The sequence below is a fragment of the Papio anubis genome, chromosome 4 (genome assembly GCF_008728515.1).
Source record: "Papio anubis isolate 15944 chromosome 4, Panubis1.0, whole genome shotgun sequence".
NCBI lineage: Eukaryota > Metazoa > Chordata > Mammalia > Primates > Cercopithecidae > Papio > Papio anubis.
In genome coordinates this window covers 4,274,307-4,292,926 of record NC_044979.1, presented here as the reverse complement: position 1 = coordinate 4,292,926, position 18,620 = coordinate 4,274,307, and the positions used below count along the sequence as shown (strand labels likewise).

Below are 18,620 nucleotides of genomic sequence, written 5' to 3'. Positions count from 1 at the left end.
CAGGGCTGAACCAGTCATTCACCACATGCTGCTCCCCGCACCTCTACACCTGCCAACTCCAGGAGAAAGGGAGCTCAGGAAGGGGCACAGGACCTAGACAAACACAGCAGCAGACATCAGGACAGGACAGAGGCCAGAGGTTCCTATTTTTCAGATTGGCCACGAGGACTCAGCAGGGTCTGCTGCCTGCAGAAAGTGCTTCATCTGATCTCAGAGGGCTGAGGGAGGCCTGGGTGGGACAGGAGCTGTTTCTACTACAGGCTTCAGTTAAGATGGGTCCTCATCCACTGCTAACCCGGCCCATTAAGGGAGAAGAACAGATGGAGATTCAGGATGAGAGTCCCGGCTAGAAATGAAGACAGCCATTGGCCTGGAACCTTTTTCCACTTGAGGCAGCAAGAGGTGCAGGCCTGACTGAAGAGGAGGCATCTGCAAGACCAGCCATCGAGATGCCACCCAAAACCCCTACCACATTCATCTGATCACTTTTTCAACCATCTGATCTGCCTCTGGCTGGAAACATGTTAGTCCTGAAGAACGTATGAAAACGAATCTTAATTGCTCAATTACATAATTGTGCTATACTACAAACAATTCTGAATGAATGTCAAGTTAAAATTTTTCCATTACAACTGTCATAATCCTCATTTATATTACATTAATACTGAGCTACTGAATTCCATATACAGAATGCATTATGATACACCCCACATGGCTTCTAACCACTATAAATTTGCAATTTAAACAGGATTTTGATGGTAAGTTACGCCCCCCCAACCAACATTAGTTCAACTAAATCTGTCTCATATTTCTAAAGTTTCAAAAAGTCATTTTCCTCACATCTAGCAGTAAAATGTCCTTATGTTCTCTCGCACTGATGAAAGACTCTCAGAAAACCTCTGCAATTCTCACTAGTGATCAAATCCATTCACTCACTAGAAATGGATGGCGCCTTCTCAGTTTTCCACTGCTAGAGCACACAGCTGAGTACACCAAATTTATCTCCTAAGGACAATTTCCACTGCAGAGATGTGCTCAAACTCCCTACTGCAGTCAATTCTTTCCATTTCAAAGTAAATTATTTTGTCTCTATATCCAAATACAAACTTAAGGAAGTTTATATATATATATATATATATATATATTTTTTTTTTTTTTTTTTGAGACGGAGTCTCACTCTGTTGCCCAGGCTGGAGTGCAGTGGCCGGATCTCAGCTCACTGCAGGCTCCGCCTCCCGGGTTTACGCCATTCTCCTGCCTCAGCCTCCCGAGTAGCTGGGACTACAGGCGCCTGCCACCGCGCCAGGCTAGTTTTTTGTATTTTTTTAGCAGAGACAGGGTTTCCCCGTGTTAGCCAGGATGGTCTCAATCTCCTGACCTTGTGATCCGCCCATCTCAGCCTCCCAAAGTGCTGGGATTACAGGCTTGAGACACCGCGCCCGGCCGGAAGTTTATATTTAAACCAACATCCATTGTATTTGAAAAACATAAGGCCTATAATCCCAGCACTTTGGGAGGCTGAGGTGGGCGGATCACCTGAAGTCAGGAGTTCAAGACCAGCCTGGCCAACATGGCAAAAATCCATCTCTAATAAAAATAAACAAACATTAGCCGGGCATGGTGATGGGCACCTGTAATCCCAGCTACTCAGGAGGCTGAGGCAAGAGAATCGCCTAAGCCAGGGAGGTGTAGGTTGCAGTGAGCAGAAATCGCACCACTGCACTACAGCCTGGGCGACAGAGTGAGACTGTCTCAAAAAACAACCAAAACATATATATTAGGAATAAGTAGTAACTAACCAGCAGTAACTGACCAACACTTTTTGACACCACAAATAAATGAAGAGCAAAGAACATTTCCTATTTCAAATGGATGACTTCTGTCCATAATTTCTCACCTAAAGGAAGTGAGAAAGTAGCATTTCTCAAAGTGCCAGAGGCTTCATCCATGATTCCTCACACCAACCCTATGAGAGATCTTTATGGCCCATGTCCCACATATCCCACTGCTGACAGGACAGGTCCACTGTGTGGTCCCAGTCTTCCTGCCAGGACTGGTCACCTCAATTCCTCCACCTCAGCACTATCATCACTCTTCTCATGTCTGAGGTCAAAAATGCTAGAATTCTCTTTGTCTCTAGCCTATCATTCTTTATGGCCTTTACTTTCTACCTGTCACGACATCCTCTGGTTCTCAGGACGACTGTGTGATCGTCACTTTGCTGCTCTGTGGCTGAGACTGTGCCCTGTGGCTTTATCCCGCCCACCTGCCTGGACATGGATGCGCAGAGACCAGGGCCGGAAACCTCAGCACTGGGCGGTGCTGGAGCTGCTCCTTCTGTGCATCTACCTTTTCCCTAAACTTGGCTGACCCCAGCGCTCTCATGGGGACCCATTTGGACAATCCCTGGCCTAGAAGCTCTTGGACCTCCTCATCTTGGTGGCCTTCTCCCCATTTCCTCAGCCACACATTCCCAACCACCCCCAAGACCTATGGTCAGTGGCAGGCCTGTTTTCCTCCAGGACCCAGCAAGGTAGCATGGAGTGGTGGGCACCGAAGCAGGCCCGAGAACCCCTCTCTAACAGGCAGCTGCTGCTCAGCTACAAGGCACTGTCACCACCCAGGACTTGAGGAATGCCAGCTAGGCATTTTATCAGGTACCCACCTCTCAAGCCAGAAACCCAATGTCTTCCCTATCTATTAATCAACTATTTGAAAATCTAATCTCCTCAAACCCGATGATCTTCTCTCTCTACTCATCTTCTCCCCCACCATCTTAACTGTCTGCTGTCCAACATCTAAAGGGCATGTTTGCCTCTACCTTATTCTGGATGCCAGCCAACCGCTGCCATCATCCCAAGAATCGTGTACTACTAATACCTGCTGCTTAGGTGGAGGGGAGGTGAGACAAGGATTTTGTCTGTCCCACAGCATTTCAACACACTTTTTAAACCACTGCTATTATCACACCCAATAAAATGGTCATTGTTTGTCAACATCACCTTACACCTACGCCATATTGAATTTCCCCACTTCATCAACATCAAGCCTTTCTCCTGAAAGTGGATGTGGAGAATACTGGATCCTGCTTCAGGCTGTTCCTATATGCAGAGCCATTTTTCTGGGACTTTGAACTTTATTATGAAATGAAAGTGTCCAGAACAAGGTGAAGCGGCAGACGGGGCGTCACCATCAGAAGGAACAGCCCAGCTGGCTCTCAATGGTGGGGCTCCTCAGGGCCTGGTCCCAGACCCTCCTCTTGCTCTGTCCCGCCTACTATACATCCTCACATCTACCTCCATAGCTTCAGTCAGCCTTGTTTCCTCTGGTTCCACCGTGTAGCAGACAGCCCCTGCGTGGATCAGATACCTCCAACCCAACACATCTGAAAAGAAACTTGGATTCTTCAAACCTGCAGCTTTCCCAGTGTCCCTTATCTCTGAAACGGCATCAACTTCCTTCACTTGCTCAGGCCAGAAAGCTGGATCCTCCCATTCATTTTTTTTCTCTCTCAAACTCCACCTCTATATCCTCTTATGGGGCCTCTCTGCTTCACTCTTGCCCCTCTACGATCCACTGTTTACACAATACCTATCAGAGTGCATCTCACCCCAACTCAAAACCCAGTGGCTTCCTTCCAAGAAAGTCCATACTCCTCACTATGGCCCTATATGGTAAGGCCCCTTTTAAATCCTTCCTAGAACTCATTCACCTTATGCAGTTCAAATTTTATTAACTTTCTTTTCTTAGAACTCAGCAAATTCATGCCCACATTTGTGTCTTCCTTTTGCCTGGGAACTCTGTGCCCTCAGTTCTTTGCACGGCCTTTCCTTGTCATTCAACCCTGATCTGAGTCACCTCCTGCCTGAGGTCCTTCTTGATCATCTCGTCTAAAACAGCCTCCTTCCCTTCACCTGCTATTACGGGACCCTGATTATTGTCTTCGAAACACCTTTCACCATCAATAGTGCGTCTGTTCATATTTCTCCTCTTACTGTATGTCTTCTCTACCTAAATTGGTTTTCTTATTTACAATTTTATCTCCAGTGCCCAGAAAAATGCAAAGAGTGGCCAATATACCACCTCAACTACCTTCTTTCTGTCTTAAATAGAAATATATCTACTTAAAACTTTTAAGGCCATGCATGGTGGCTCACACTTGTAATCCCAGCATTCCGGGAGGCCGAGGTGGGTGGATCACTAGAAATCAAGAGTTCAAGACCAGCCTGGCCAACATGGTGAAACCCTGTCTCTACTAAAAATACAAAAAAAAAAAAAAAAATTAGCCAGGCATGGTGGCGCATGCCTGTGATCCCAGCTACTCGGGAGGCTGAGGCAGGAGAATCATTTGAACCCGGGAGGCAGAGGTTGCAGTGTGCTGAGATCATACCACTGCACTCCAGCCTGGGCGACAGAGTGAGACTCCATCTCAAAAAAAAACAAGAACAAAAACGAAACAAAACAAAAAAACAAAAAACAACAGCAACAAAACTTAAGATCCACTCTGTATCAATAAGCTCCATGCTATATAAACTGTAACCTGAAATCAAGGCTTCTTCAACAAATCCATGAATTTGTGCTATTTACTTACTACCATGAAGTTCATTATAAGCAAATCAGGTACAGCTGGTAAACTTCATTGTTCTCTTTGGTGCCATTGCTAATTTTAAACTAAGTAAGAGCAGAAACCCTTCAAGGGATAGTACGCCATCACTGATGTCCTGGTTCTACTCACCTGCTTTAAATCTTCAACTTAACGTACAGTTACCTTTTTTTCAATGACCCTGAAATAAATAAATATATATATACACACACACACACAACAGTAAACAGGTTCTCATACAAATATTGCTTGTAAGTTATTTGGTCTGAAAAAGCAAAACCAATAAATTACGTTGAAATAGACTGTGAAATCCAATTCTAAAATCCAATACTGAAATTTTTTTCTGAGTGACTTACATGTGCTACATTTGATGGCCGGTTAATCTGCTGAATGTCAGCATTATTAGTAATATTCCTCAATGTCCGTACAGCTGGACTCCAGGTAGCTATCATTTCTGATCTTTCAGAACTTTGGAGGTTTTGTCCAGCAGCCATTAAATTACCCCGGACCTCAGGGGGCAAAATGTTACCTGGAACAGGTGGGACATTGGCACACAAGTTAATCAACCCAGGCTCCTTTCCCTGAGGCAGCCTGCGTTTTGCTGCAGCTAACTGTGGGACTTCGGCCGGGGTCCAGTTTAAATTTCTCTCTTGTTTTTCCGGTGATGAATCTGAAGAGTCATCAAACATTAATTCCCCTTTAGATTTTTCAGTGTTGGATTTGGGTGAAAACTGCTGGTCACCTGAAGGAGACCCTTCTTGAGAGCTGGCAGGGCTTGACTTCTCATCTGTACTACCCTCATTCTGAGAATCTTGTTCCTCATTTTCTACTTCCTCCTCCTCTTCCTCTTCCTCTTCTTCCTCTTCATAAATAATCAAACGAGGATGATAAAATGCTTCGTCCTTTTTGGTTTTCTCTGATACGCAATCCAGAACCCAGTCAGGAGTCACAATTTTAATACTTGCTCGCTTTAAAGCACATTCGTATTTCTCCTATGAGGAAAGCAGAAACACACACACACAAAACAAAGCTGTGAATTTTATCACATTTCCTACAATTATGCATTTTAGAAAAATCTCAGGAGAGGAATGCAGTTGAAATGTTGAGCAACTATTATTACACTTTTATACATAAGGAAAGTTTGATCTTTAAGACAGAGGACATGAGGCAAAAGTTAAAAGGAACCATACAGCAGTGACCGTAGGAAGGTCTCATGCCTGCAGTAGGAGTCTTAAAAGACTTCGCTTAAAATTAACTTTTTAAAATGATATTTTAAGTACAAAAGTAGAGCTAGTAATCCTATGGAAAATTAGGAAGCGAATAATTGCTACCTAAGTTTTTATTGACTGATAATATTTAGAAGCTTGCTTTTCCACGACAGTTAGTAAAATAACGGCATGGCAGAGTGCCACCAATGCATCACATACACTCATGGAGTGTGGCTGACTTGGCTGACTTGCACAGGATAGCTCTATTCAAGATCCAGTATTTATGGAGCTCATGCTATATGCCAAGCAGCACTAAGGGATGGAGACACAAAGGATGCAACAAGTCTCTGACCTAACAAGGCTCACAATTTGGTTCTAAAAAGAAATTAAATATGGAATGCAAATACAATATAAAACCAGTGCTGAATGATGCGGTGACAGATTGGAAGGTGATGTCATCAAGGTAAGCTGGAGGACACGAGGAAAGCCCCATTGAAAGGTGAGCTTTGGCTGGGGCACAAATGATGACAATTTGCACAGTTAGAACGAAAGCAGAAAATACAGCCCAATGGAAAAGACGTGTCCGGAGTAGTATGTACGGCAAGTTAACAGAGGCCTCTACTGCGGTAAAGGGTGCAGAATGTGGAAGGCACAAGGGAAGGAATAACAAAGAAAGAAGAAATAAATTAAAAATGTTAAGTAAGAGTAATACGACAATAAAGTAACTTTAAAATAAATGAGTTTGTAAATCTGGCTGTGCTTCTAAAAGCCTAACACATAACAGCAATTCTCTAGCAAACACATAATCAGGGCCCTAAACTCAACTCCATGTCCTGCTGTGGAGCCCCAAGGCGGCACTTGCAATTTCTGGGTAGAATAAGAGTCACACGCAATAGGGATGTGGGGCAGCAGCACAGGGAGGACAGCTGTCATTCAGTCCTGGCGGCAAACGCCAGGCATTGTCCATCTGGGAGATGCACATCCTTGCAAACAGTGAGCTCTGCACACGGCTCAGTGACTTAACTTGTGTTTGTGAGGTTGTTCTTTCTTAAACCTTTTTAAAATACAAGAAAAACCTAGTCATGGGAGACACCCATGAATAAGAAGCTAAGCAAAGGAAAATGAATGTAATCATAATCACACTGACTACAGAGAACCACGATTAACATTTTAAGGGTATAGTTTAAATTATTTGTTATAAATATATATGTACATATATTAAAAGGACAAAGGAAAAAACACATAGTCATAGTAAACAAATACTTTATAATGCTCTTTTTTCACTTAATATATTGTGAACAACCTCCTCCTATGAAAATATGTACACTTTTATGCTTTTGTTTTTAACTTTTTTATGTACATTTTCAAACACAGACCAAATTAGAGACTAGTGGAATAAATCCCTTGTGTCTGTCACCCTTTTACAAATCTTGCTTCTCCTGGACTTTGTTTATGGATCTCAAATTGATAAAGACTTTCTAAATCACCATAATTATCATAGCAGCACAATGAACTATGATTCACCTCATCCTCAGGCCCTATTCAGATCTCCCCAATAGTCTCAAAGGCTTTTAGTTTCCTCTTCAGTTGCACAGCTGTACAACTTAGTTCGTCCCCCAGTATTAGCCACGTAGTTGTTTCCAGTGTTTCACTACGATGAAAAACTGGAGTTATATTTTATGACTTATTCCTAGGTTTTGGTGTTGAGGTTTGAAAAGAAATACAGATATAAGGTTTCATATCTATAACTACACTTCCCTTCCCAAAAAGGCTATAGCAATCACACTTCCAACAGCTATGTAAGAGTACATCAATTTACCTACACCCTTGATAATAAAATGTTTTATTCTTTATCCTAAAAATCATGCTGTTCTTAAATATTTAAAAGCATAAAATGTTATATAAATCTCTCCAGATGATAAATTTCTACTAGAGATTTTCAATTTCTGGACTACCCATCCCAGAAAAACCTGAGTTATTTTAGGAAATTATGAAGTCCAGGTACACAGCAAAATATTTACAAACCAATTAATACAAAAATATCATCTGTTTGAATAACATATGACTATATGTAATATGGTTTACATATTATTTTTCCAAGTTAAAAAGATATTTGTTGAAATAATAAAATACAAAAAAAGTTATTTTAAATTCTGTTTTAGCAAATACCAAAAAACGAAACTATCGCCATGAAGAGGAGTCACTGAAAAATTTGGATATGAAAAAGGTAATTTCACATTTAAAAAGCTGGGATCCAGTAGGCTCTTGAGTTCCTAGTTTGTATAGAATGCTGGCATTTCACATTTCAGAAATAACTTGACTATTTCCTATGGAAATCTAAGTAAAACATTTAGGTAAACAGTCTTACTATATTTCACTCAAGTTTTCTCTCGCTTTTCACAAGATAGGTAGTTTTTAATCACTGAAAGACAGTAACTGTTTAAACAAAGATGATTTAAGAGGAAAACAATGTTTAGATGCCTTTGCCTGACCCAATTTATCAACTAAATTATTCTAAATTTTGTATCCTCAAAACTTCTAACTCACGAAGTGCTAAGGACCTCAAGGGTCAACCATGTCCCCTCTTCCCAACAACTAATAACCATACCCTGTTTCTGTTGGTTTTAAGTTATAAATTCTTTCATTCTTTTCAATTTGAAACTTTTAAACTTCAAGAGTATAAAAGGTAGTTTTATTATGCCATTTGCACAAGCTTTTGCTATGTGCTCATTAAAAAAAATAAAAACAAACATTTACCTTAAAAAGAAATGTTATTTTTGTGTATAGTCAGCTGGTCTCTAGCACTCATAAAACTTATAAATTAAAAGAAACTATTTAAATTCACCACTATTAGGTTTACAAATTTATATCTGAATAGATTATAAAATACAATAATTTAAAGGAATGATAAAAATTCAGTCTTTTTAAAGGAATTTAATTTTTCAAATATTTGTAGTTATTGAGTTACATAAGCCACAAACATAACATAATCATGAATCAAGAACATAATGGCTAATTATAATTAACATTAACTTAAAACCATTTTGGTTTTATAAACAGACTATGCCAGATTATATGGCTCCTTCAGTTCATTTTATAGACTGGTGCTTCTCAGCCTTCAAGGGGTGAGTTAGAAAGAACCAGGGAAGAGGTGAGGTGAGGCAGGGAACACCACGCCATAGAAGGGTACATGGCCTACCAGGATCCAATAGGAATGAAACACTATTGCCTTAAAGACAACAGACAGACATGAACACGAAGTCCAACTGTCACTTTCTGATCCTGTGATCTTGGTTGAAAGTAAGTCTGACACTAAAGAAGAGCTGTTACCACTCCCTGAAGTTTTGGAAATTTGTGAGAGCCTATGTTATTTGTCACAAAAGCTGGCTGGAAGGAAATGGTTGAGGCAATGCTAAGTCCTAGAATGATCAAGACAATGCTGCATAGTCGAGGAATTATCCTGCAAACATTCTGGTAATGTACCATCAGTCATATTTAAAAATGTATGGAGGTATGTACTTAATTTTCAAAAAAAAAAAAAAAATCAAAGGAATTATTTCTAGCTTATTCAAAAATTTACTACAAGTTGGTCAGTTTTTTTTTTAATCGAATTTCACTGGAAAATGTCACTAAGGGCAATGATCACTTATACCCTTTATGTCATCATTACAACAGATATACAAGATTAATCTTTTTTTGCAGCTGCCATATTCATGACTGTAATACATAAAAATATACGCTCATATATGTAAGTTACACATTTACAAATATCTTTTTTTTTTTTTTTTGAAGCAGGGTCTCACTGTTGCCCAGGCTGGAGTGCAATGATGCAGTCACGGCTCACTGCAGCCTCAACCTCCCAGGCTCAAGCAATCCTTCCGTCCCCAGCTTCCCAAGTAGCTAGGACCATAGGTGTGAGTCACCACGTCCAGCTAATTTTTTATTTTTTGTAAAGATGGGGTCTCACTTTGTTGCCCAGGTTGATCTCAAACTTCTGGGCTCAAGGGACCTCCCACCTCAGCCTCCCAAAGTGCTGGGATTTATAGGCATGAGCCACCACTTCTGGCCCATATAATATCTTACTACTTCATTGTCTTCTAGGGTAGTTATGCTTGAGCATTAAAAATTCTGGTTGTTTTTCATTATTAATTGCCCTCTTTCTCTTTCTTTACATGTGGGCATTATGACTTCTTAAAAATTAAGGGCTGAGCGCAGTGCTCACGCCTGTAATCCCAGCAATTTGAGAGGTCGAGGTGGGCAGATCACTTGAGGTCAGGAGTTCAAGACCAGACTGGCCAAAATTTGGCCTCTACTAAAAATAGAAAAATTGGTCAGGTGTGGTGGCACGTGCCTGTAATCCCAGCTACTTGGGAAGCTGAGACAGGAGAATTGTGTGAACCTGGGAGATGGAGGATGCAGTGAGTTGAGATCACACCAGTGCACCCCAGCCTGGGCGACAGAGTGAGACTCTGTCTCAAGAAAAAAAAAATTACTTAGGAACAGTAATGTGTACAGAACGGGGTTAGAGAAAGAAATGGTGGGTGTCTGTGTTTCAGTTTCCCCAAGGGGACAGCAGGACTTCCTTCACTGCACACCGCAAGCAGCACGGTACTGGCAACTAGTAAGTGCTCACTAATGGCTGCGTATTAGTGTTATTTTTATTACTGGCAAACACAAAATCTGCTTTTAACAAATATTTACTGTTGCAGAAGAAACACAGTAAGCATTAAAATAGCAGTTCATTTTTACCTATGTTGAATTAGTTCATGTAAAACTGGGAAATTAAAATTGGAAAAGCAAAAAAAGACTTATCTTTTCCAGTCCATAAATGAAATCAAGAATGAAGAACAAATACATTACATAAGACAATATTACAACTCCACTATTGGCTTAGATAAGATAATCTCTCTATATATGCATAATACATTATACATAATGTCATGTTTAGTATCAACTTTTAAAATATATGGAGTATTTGCTTTATCTAAATATAATTATAGTAGCATATTTGTTGTCTTATTCACAAGCATGTTTTAGCCAAAGAAAATGATTTCTTTTAAGTGCCTCTTTGTTGGGATAAATAAAGCTCAATTAAAGTATTTATATATAGACCTTATGACTTAGATTTGTTTTTCCTTCCATATAAAAATTTTAAAAGATTCCATTTTTAGCTATACACGTACAAATTAGTCTAAAGTCAATAAATACTTTAAAATACATACTATATCCTAAAGCCCAAAGAGTTACTAAGGATTTATCATCAAAATATTTTGGAAGTGGGAAAAACCCTAAATTAAGGCACTAGAATTAAAACGTCAAATCACAATTCAAAACAGCTTTGACAAACCCACTCTGTTCACATAGTGCCTCTTAAATTATAATCCCAACTCAGTTAAAAAAGTTAAAGGTTTCATCTCCCCTTCAAATTAGCTATGCAAAAATCAAATAAATTTTTGCTATAAATCAACATTAATGTAAAAAAAACCCACTATTTTAACCAAAGCATACTGTTTATCACTTAAATTGTCATGGAAAATATGTTTTTTACTTAAATTTTAGGAGTCACATCATAAATTTTATATAATGCTTTCTATAGAACAGTGGTTCTGAAACTTTAGTATGCATCAGAATCACCCACCAGAGGACTTGATCACACACTGACTGTTCGGCTCAATTGACTAGGTCTGGGAAGAGGCTGGACAGACTTCATTTCTTTTTGTTTTTTGAGACAGAGTCTCACTCGGTCACCCAGACTGGAGTGCAGTGGTGTGATCTCGGCTCACTGCAACTTCCACCTCCTGGGTTCAAGTGATTCTCTTGTCTCAGCCTCCTGAGTAGCTGGGATTACAAGCACATGCCACCATGCCTGGCTAATTTTTGTATTTTTAGTAGAGATGGGGTTTCTTCATGTTGGTTAGGCTGGTCTCGAACTCCTGACCTCAACTGATCCATCCACCTTGGCATCCCAAAGTGCTGGGATTACAGGCGTGAGCCACTGCGCCTGGCCAACAGGCTGCATTTCTAACAAGTACCCAAGGAGGGCAGATGCTGCTGATCCCGGAACTCTGCTTGTGGAAACAAAATCCGTACAGCCACACCACTGCTCAAGGATGAGAGCCCTATGCTTACCAAGACAAAAGTCATTTTCATATATTCCAGATTATGAAGAAGAAAATATATCAAAAATGTCACTAAACGCATGCTTATAATTATACCTGGTATGAGGTTTAAGAAAAAAAATGGTGACGGGAACTAAAAATACATTTTTTTTAAACAAATAAAAATGAACCAAAGTTTTACTGGATTTGAAAGGAAATTCTTCAGATTAATAACATTTTCCTATTTTCCACATAAAATGAAGCCAAATTTCATAGTATTTAGAAGTTATATTTGGCTTACAATTTACAATCCTCTGACATCTTTTGTGGAATGAAGCTGGATATAAATAATATAAACCAATATAATCAGCTTTTGTAAATGAAATATAATAATTAATTTAAAAGAAGCTCAAAAAAGACATGTGATTACTAGAAATTCTTAAATGACATACAAAAAGAAGGCGGCACAAGAAATGCTTACCCCCTTTGGCTCTGGAACAATCAAATGCGTGCATTTCTTATTGAGGGTCAGCTGGCAGTCCCCCCCATAGAACGTAACCAAAGCCCACAGAGCACTTCTGTCTTCAGATGACACCTGATGGGAAGTTAGAAAGAAGGCTTTTACCATACATTTCAATCTGTGCATGGCTATATTTTCACTTTAGTAATATATTGCAACAATTCTGTTTCTCCCTTAATAAAATTAACCTAAGAATATCTGTAGAAAAAATAGAGAAGCTCTTAGCTATCTGCTTATTATAACAAAAATTTCACTCCTATCATAATAGTTTTACATATATAATTACTTATTTTTGCCTTGTCACCAAATGAATTTAAAAATATTTATATCCACATTCCAAAAAGCGGAATGGAGGATTATTTCAGTCTATAACAAAAACAGTCAGGGGAAAAAAAGCAGGAAGAACTAGTACACCATTCCAGCTTCCATTTGTGTCACTTTTGAAAATGTTTAAATACAACAGCAATATCAAAATCGTATTTTAGGAATGCCTTTATGCTAATGGATAACAAATACTAATTATGAAATGAATAAAATAAAAATAAAGATAAAAATATGGTGGCTTATAAGTTCAGGGGAAAATGTAAATATTACTTAACAAAGGAAAGAAAGAAGGCAAGCATAAAAGGAATAATTCTTATGCTTGCTCAGTGATGAAGTAAGGACTCCAGATACAATGGCTTATGCGGTCAAACAGGCTTTCACTGTAACAATAGAAACAGCTACCATTTATTGCCTGCCTACTATGTGCCAGGAACTGTGCCAAGTGCTTTATCTATACAGCTAACCCTTCCAACCGCCATGTGAAACAGGAATCATTCGCCCCATTTTAAAGATAAGGAAACACACTAAATTACACCTAATAATGGAAAAGCTGGCTTTTAAAACCCAGGTCTGTCTACACCCAGGTCTAACTCCAAACTGGACTTTCCACTGTTCTATAGTGCTTCTCTAAGGGCAGTTACTGCTGGGAAAGTCAAAAACAATTTCTAAAAAAAAAATGAAATTTTAGAGTCTGAAAAGCAAAAGAACATTTAAGAAAAATAAAAATATAAGCATTAATTCTAAGATAATCATTTAACCAAGTAAATTTTTTCTGGATAAATTTATTGTAAGTTGAGGATTATAGTTGTTGAAGAATCCTGAACTTTGTCTCAAGTTAATGTTTTAAAAGTACTGATAATAGCGTGTTAATCTCTTTTTAACTGCCAGTATGCAGCTTGCAAATAATCTAGCATTCTTCATCTACTCTCATCAATTTTACAAACATTTCTAGAAATTATTTTGTATTACACACTACTCTATAACTAGTAACAAGAACATGTTAGCTTTCTAAAAATCACTTTTCAAATCATTATTTTATATCTTGTTAATTTAGTAAGTCAATGTCACATTTCAGAAGACTGGACCAGGTTATTTTTATTAGAGGCTTTCACAAAAACATTTATATCCTACAGCATTTGGAGAGTTGAGATTTAATTATATGATAATACAGATTAATCCAAGGAGTCATTATATAATCTTTATTAAAAATGAAATTAAAAACAATCTAGATATGCCTTTATTACCAAGATTTGCCTATATGTTCAGTTAAGTATTATTTTATTTTACTGACTGCAGTAAATCTAGTCCTATACCCTATTTGGCCTGTGTCACAGGCGTAGACCTCAACAGGGTGCAGTAGATTGCTGTGGAAAGAACATCAGCTAGGGAGGAATGGAGGAGACCTGGAATTAATACGATGCCTCCAATAACTCGCTTATGTCAACTTGGAAAACTTCCATGACCCAGATTCTTCACTGATGTACGTTTGGATTAAACGACTTTGAACATCCATACCAGCTCATTTAATGAATCTCCATCAGCATAATTAAGAATGCTCTTTCCACACCAAAATGTCAACAATAGTTACTTAGTGACAGGATTATGGGGACATTTTTATTTTCATTTTTATACTTTTCTGTATTTTCCAAATTTTCAAAAGCATTAATTTTATAATTGGGGAAAAGTGCTTTTCTTTTTAAAAAACCATCTTTCCAAAATACCAATGTTATCATGTTGGCTAATAATGTCTCCTCAGTGCTGTAAGGCTAAAATCCAAAGGCTCCCCTGTGGTGTCCAGGCCCTTCCTGTCCGGCTGGCTCCTAACCACCTCCTCCTGCCCATGAGCCCTGCCCCCGCATGCACCTGCCGTCCTCACACGTTCCGCTTTCCTGTGCCCCGCCGTGCCCACCCTCCGACCTCCTCCTCTAAGACTCGGCTCAGGTGGCATTACCACTGTACTCCCACAGCAAGCTGGACAGAAATCTAAATACTTCTCACACTCTACAACTATCTGCTTGCTTATCTGTCCTCCCAACTATACTCCAAAGCAACCAGGAGCAGAGGACTAGAATTTCAAGTCTGTGCCCCCCAGGAATAAAAACTTTTGTTTAAACCAATCAGGAACACTCTCCCTTTTCCTTCTTCAGGCCTCACCACCCCCAATAAGACACTCCTTGATTCTAGCTTACAGGATTTTCTCCTTGTCCAGTCTTGATTATGAACTCTAACACTCCTTATTAAAGAGTCTTACATGATGTCCTCAACTCCTCTGAGATCTTTCACAGTACCTAGAACAGTGCAAGGCACATGGGTAGGCAGTCAAGAAATACTGTTGTTGAGATACAGAATGGAACGGACTTTTTAGGCTTCTAGATTTAAATCATGACCTGGCCAGGCTCTCCATTACACTCTTGACCTATTCCCCAAAACCTACCCAGCACATTACAACAGAGGCCTCAGCCTGCATCAATACCGGGTCAGAAGAAGGCAGATGATCTCTGTGCTTCCCAACTTCTGCTGGACAAGCTCCCTTCCCTACCTCTCCCTGGGAGAGCTCTGGAAGACTCCAACAAAGAGCTCCAGCTTGTATCAACACCCTGACGGGGAAAAGACAGAAGGTCACTGAGAACCACCAAGAAACAGTCCTTTTGTAAAGCTGGGGTCCTGCCTGGCATGTGCATGTGAGCGTGTGTGCGCATGGGTGTTCCAGTGTGCAGAAAAGGTGCAGATCCCTCTGACAGTCTCCAATCAGTGAGGACTAACCACTGTGAGCACTCCCTCCTCTTTCCGTACCCGGGGCCCACTTTCATTTTTGCATACGTTGCAACATACCGGATTTGCCCAAGGTCTGACCCTCACAGAAGTATGTTTACTGAGAGAGAAATCGCATCTTAATTAATCTGTGTCCCTTTGCATTGCTCCTGTCACAAAGGAAGTACCCAGCAAGGATTTGTTGGATCAAAGTCCCTTAGCTGCACACTGTACATATGTTTGTTAATATATCTTAAAACCAAAATAACATTTTTTAGCAACCACAAAATATTAGTGCTCCCAATGCACTTTTCTTACACTACAATTTCCAGGGTTTCCCCATCCCTATTTGAACAATCTTTCTCAACTTAAAAGAAGTGCTTTTATTTTACCCCATGACACACTGGGGATTCCAGTTCCTCATGTTAAGTGATGAACTGCAGGAAGTAAAGCAAGTGGCCCACAAAGATCACGCTAATTCTGGATTCTAATTTTTCTTATCCACTGAATTTGCTAAAAGGATATAAAATACTGTCAAAGATCTTGCTAACTAATTAAACTTTTGGCCACCATTGACCCAGCCACTCCCCTTGGTAAGTTTAGCACCAAGGTAAAATTCGACTTTTCATCTGACAGTGGGTGAGCAGGGCCTCTGCCCAGTTTGTCACCAGCAGAGCCCCTTCCCAGACCACGCAATCGAATGACACTATTCCACTGCAAAGAATCAAGATATTCACGTTCTCTGAGCAGTTTGCTCACTCAGTTGTTTCTTTATGGATATCCATCCTCTTGTTCCCACAGGGACTACACTGGTGACTTCTCAGCTGAGAACCCAAGATGTACTTAGACCCCTCAGCCTGTGTGATGCTCACTGAGCCAGCTGATACTCCTGTATCACTTTCTATCATCCTTTTCCGCCACTTCCTGGGTCACAGAATAGGACCTATGTACACACACACCTATGTACAATTATCTTCTATCAATTTATGCTCTAAATCTTTACCTGGGTTGTTGTTACTTCCCAGCAATGAAAATAAAAATGATTAAATCTGACTTTGTCTTGGCTTCTAAAATAATATCCTACTCCTCCAGTATCATCTGTTTTCAAGCTCCTTCTTTTTTTTCTCCCCAAATCTCTCTACCAATGCGTGCTATCCAAGGCTCTACTCCCGGTTATCTGTTCCTCTCTCTATCATGCTCTGTGGGAATTTCCTTCATGCCACAGGATCTCCAAGTTCCTACACTTCCATATCTTATCAACAGCCCAAAGTGTGTTTCAAACCAGTGTTGCCATCTCCCTTCGCCAATCAGGATCCTCCCTATTTCCCGGCTCCATCAGCGATGCTGCCACTCTCCTGGTGCTCCCCAACTGAAACAATGACATAATCTTTGGCATCCACCATGGGATCTGGCGCAGGGAGGTATACAGTGAGGGTTGGCTTCTCACTCTTTGCACCACAGCATCCCACGTCCCCAATACCTGCTGAGTCCCATCTGTTGCTAAGTCCCATGTTGTATCTGCTACCCTGAATCCAATCTCCATTTGTCAAAACTCCAGCCTCTGTCCTGCCCTGCAAGTCATGCTCAGAGCTCCTGGACCAGTTTTACCTGCAATGATCACAAGTGATTCTAATTTTGTTTGCTTTTTGTCTCCCATATTTTCTGAGGTAAGTATTTGTAACCCAAAATCAAATAACGAGGAAAAAAGGGTGATGAAGCATCCTACTACCTACTTTAGCCAGTTCAAACTCCTATACCTTGTTTTCCCATCGTCTCTATCCATCTACCTGCCTAACCATTTTTTCTTCTACGTGCAAATGCACACCCTTGGCTGACACCAGTCTCCTCTTACCTAGCGTCTGTGGACTCCTGACTTCTCCTTCCACCTTGCTCTACGCAGAATGCCCTCCTCCCTTCCCATTTCCTCCAATTCTGTCCATTCTTTCAGGGCCACTCAAACCTTAGATCCTCTCTATCAAGGCCTCCCTCGTCTCGCAATCCAGACTGATGCCATCCTTCCTAAGCTCATACAGTCATACCTGTGCCCCCCGAGTGGTCATATATGTATCCTGTATGTATGTCTATACTATACCTAATTTATTACATGTATTATATAACAATGTATTACAAATATAAACTCTGATAAACATAACTATTAGTTCTTTGGAAGACTAATAATATTCTCTGGTGCTAAACTCATAGTTAATATTTAACAATATCTAATTACCTCATTTGAAACCCTATAATCATCTTATACTCACATACTTTTGATTTTCTTATTTATTTCACCAAATCAAGTCTTCAAAATCCCATGTCACTGTGACCTTCATCTCTGAAAAATGCCCACAGGACTCCCTGTCCCTGTCCCAAACTCAGCGTGGCCCTTCGTCCTCTCTCCCTGTCTCATTCAATTGGAATCATTTCTGGATAGTCGGCTCTGAGTCTCTGAAACCCAGAAATCCAACCGATGCAAATAAAATTAAATGAAAAATTCACATTTTAGCCAAAGTACATTGTGTTTATACATAAGTAGTAATGTTTTCATTTTTAAAACTTTTCTGATACGTTGATTGTAAATTTGGAACATACAGAGAAGTAGAGGAAAACAATAAAAATTACATGTAACCATAGCACCCAGCATTTAAAAGGTTTTCTCATTTTAGCCAACTTTAAAGATCATTCATGTAAACATACACTTATAACAGATATGAAAAAACATTGCAAAATATAAATACCAACAAAATTCCTGTTAAAGAGAAAAAAAATAAGCCAACTTTGCTACTTGAAGGATCTCCATCAAATTAATGTCACAAAAACAAAAACAGGATTTTAGAGAACTTCCAGAATATAAGAGACACAAACAAAAACACAGTAACCACAGATAAATTTACTTATTACTTGGACAGAGGAGGGATCAAGTTCAGACAGGTGATATTCTTTGTATTAACTGTTGAGTCTGGCCAACAACCTAACAATGCTAAACCAAAGACTACCCAGCTCCATAATCCTCTATCACAAAGGCAAAAAGAAAAACAAGATTATAACCAAATTTCTTTCCATCTCACCTAATAACCTGAATGTGCCCCTTTCTCAAAGGTGTGCATAGAGAAAGATGA

At 39.7% G+C, this 18,620-nt stretch overlaps 1 protein-coding gene across 7 annotated transcripts in view; it reads right to left on the bottom strand.

The window, feature by feature from the left end:
* The window catches only part of PAXIP1 (PAX interacting protein 1), a 59,936-nt gene that overhangs the window by 26,961 nt on the left and 14,355 nt on the right, over nucleotides 1–18,620 (bottom strand). For 3 of the 7 annotated variants that reach the window (XM_031664981.1, XM_031664984.1, XM_031664982.1), the window contains exons 5-7: nucleotides 15,188–15,350; nucleotides 12,391–12,504; nucleotides 4,960–5,595 (exon numbers count right to left, since the gene is read on the bottom strand). In XM_031664981.1, coding sequence (XP_031520841.1) covers nucleotides 4,960–5,595; nucleotides 12,391–12,504; nucleotides 15,188–15,350 — 913 coding nt within the window. The remainder of the gene's footprint in view (nucleotides 1–4,959; nucleotides 5,596–12,390; nucleotides 12,505–15,187; nucleotides 15,351–18,620) is intronic. The other 4 variants (XM_031664980.1, XM_021936469.2, XM_031664983.1 and 1 more) reach the window with 3 other exon arrangements.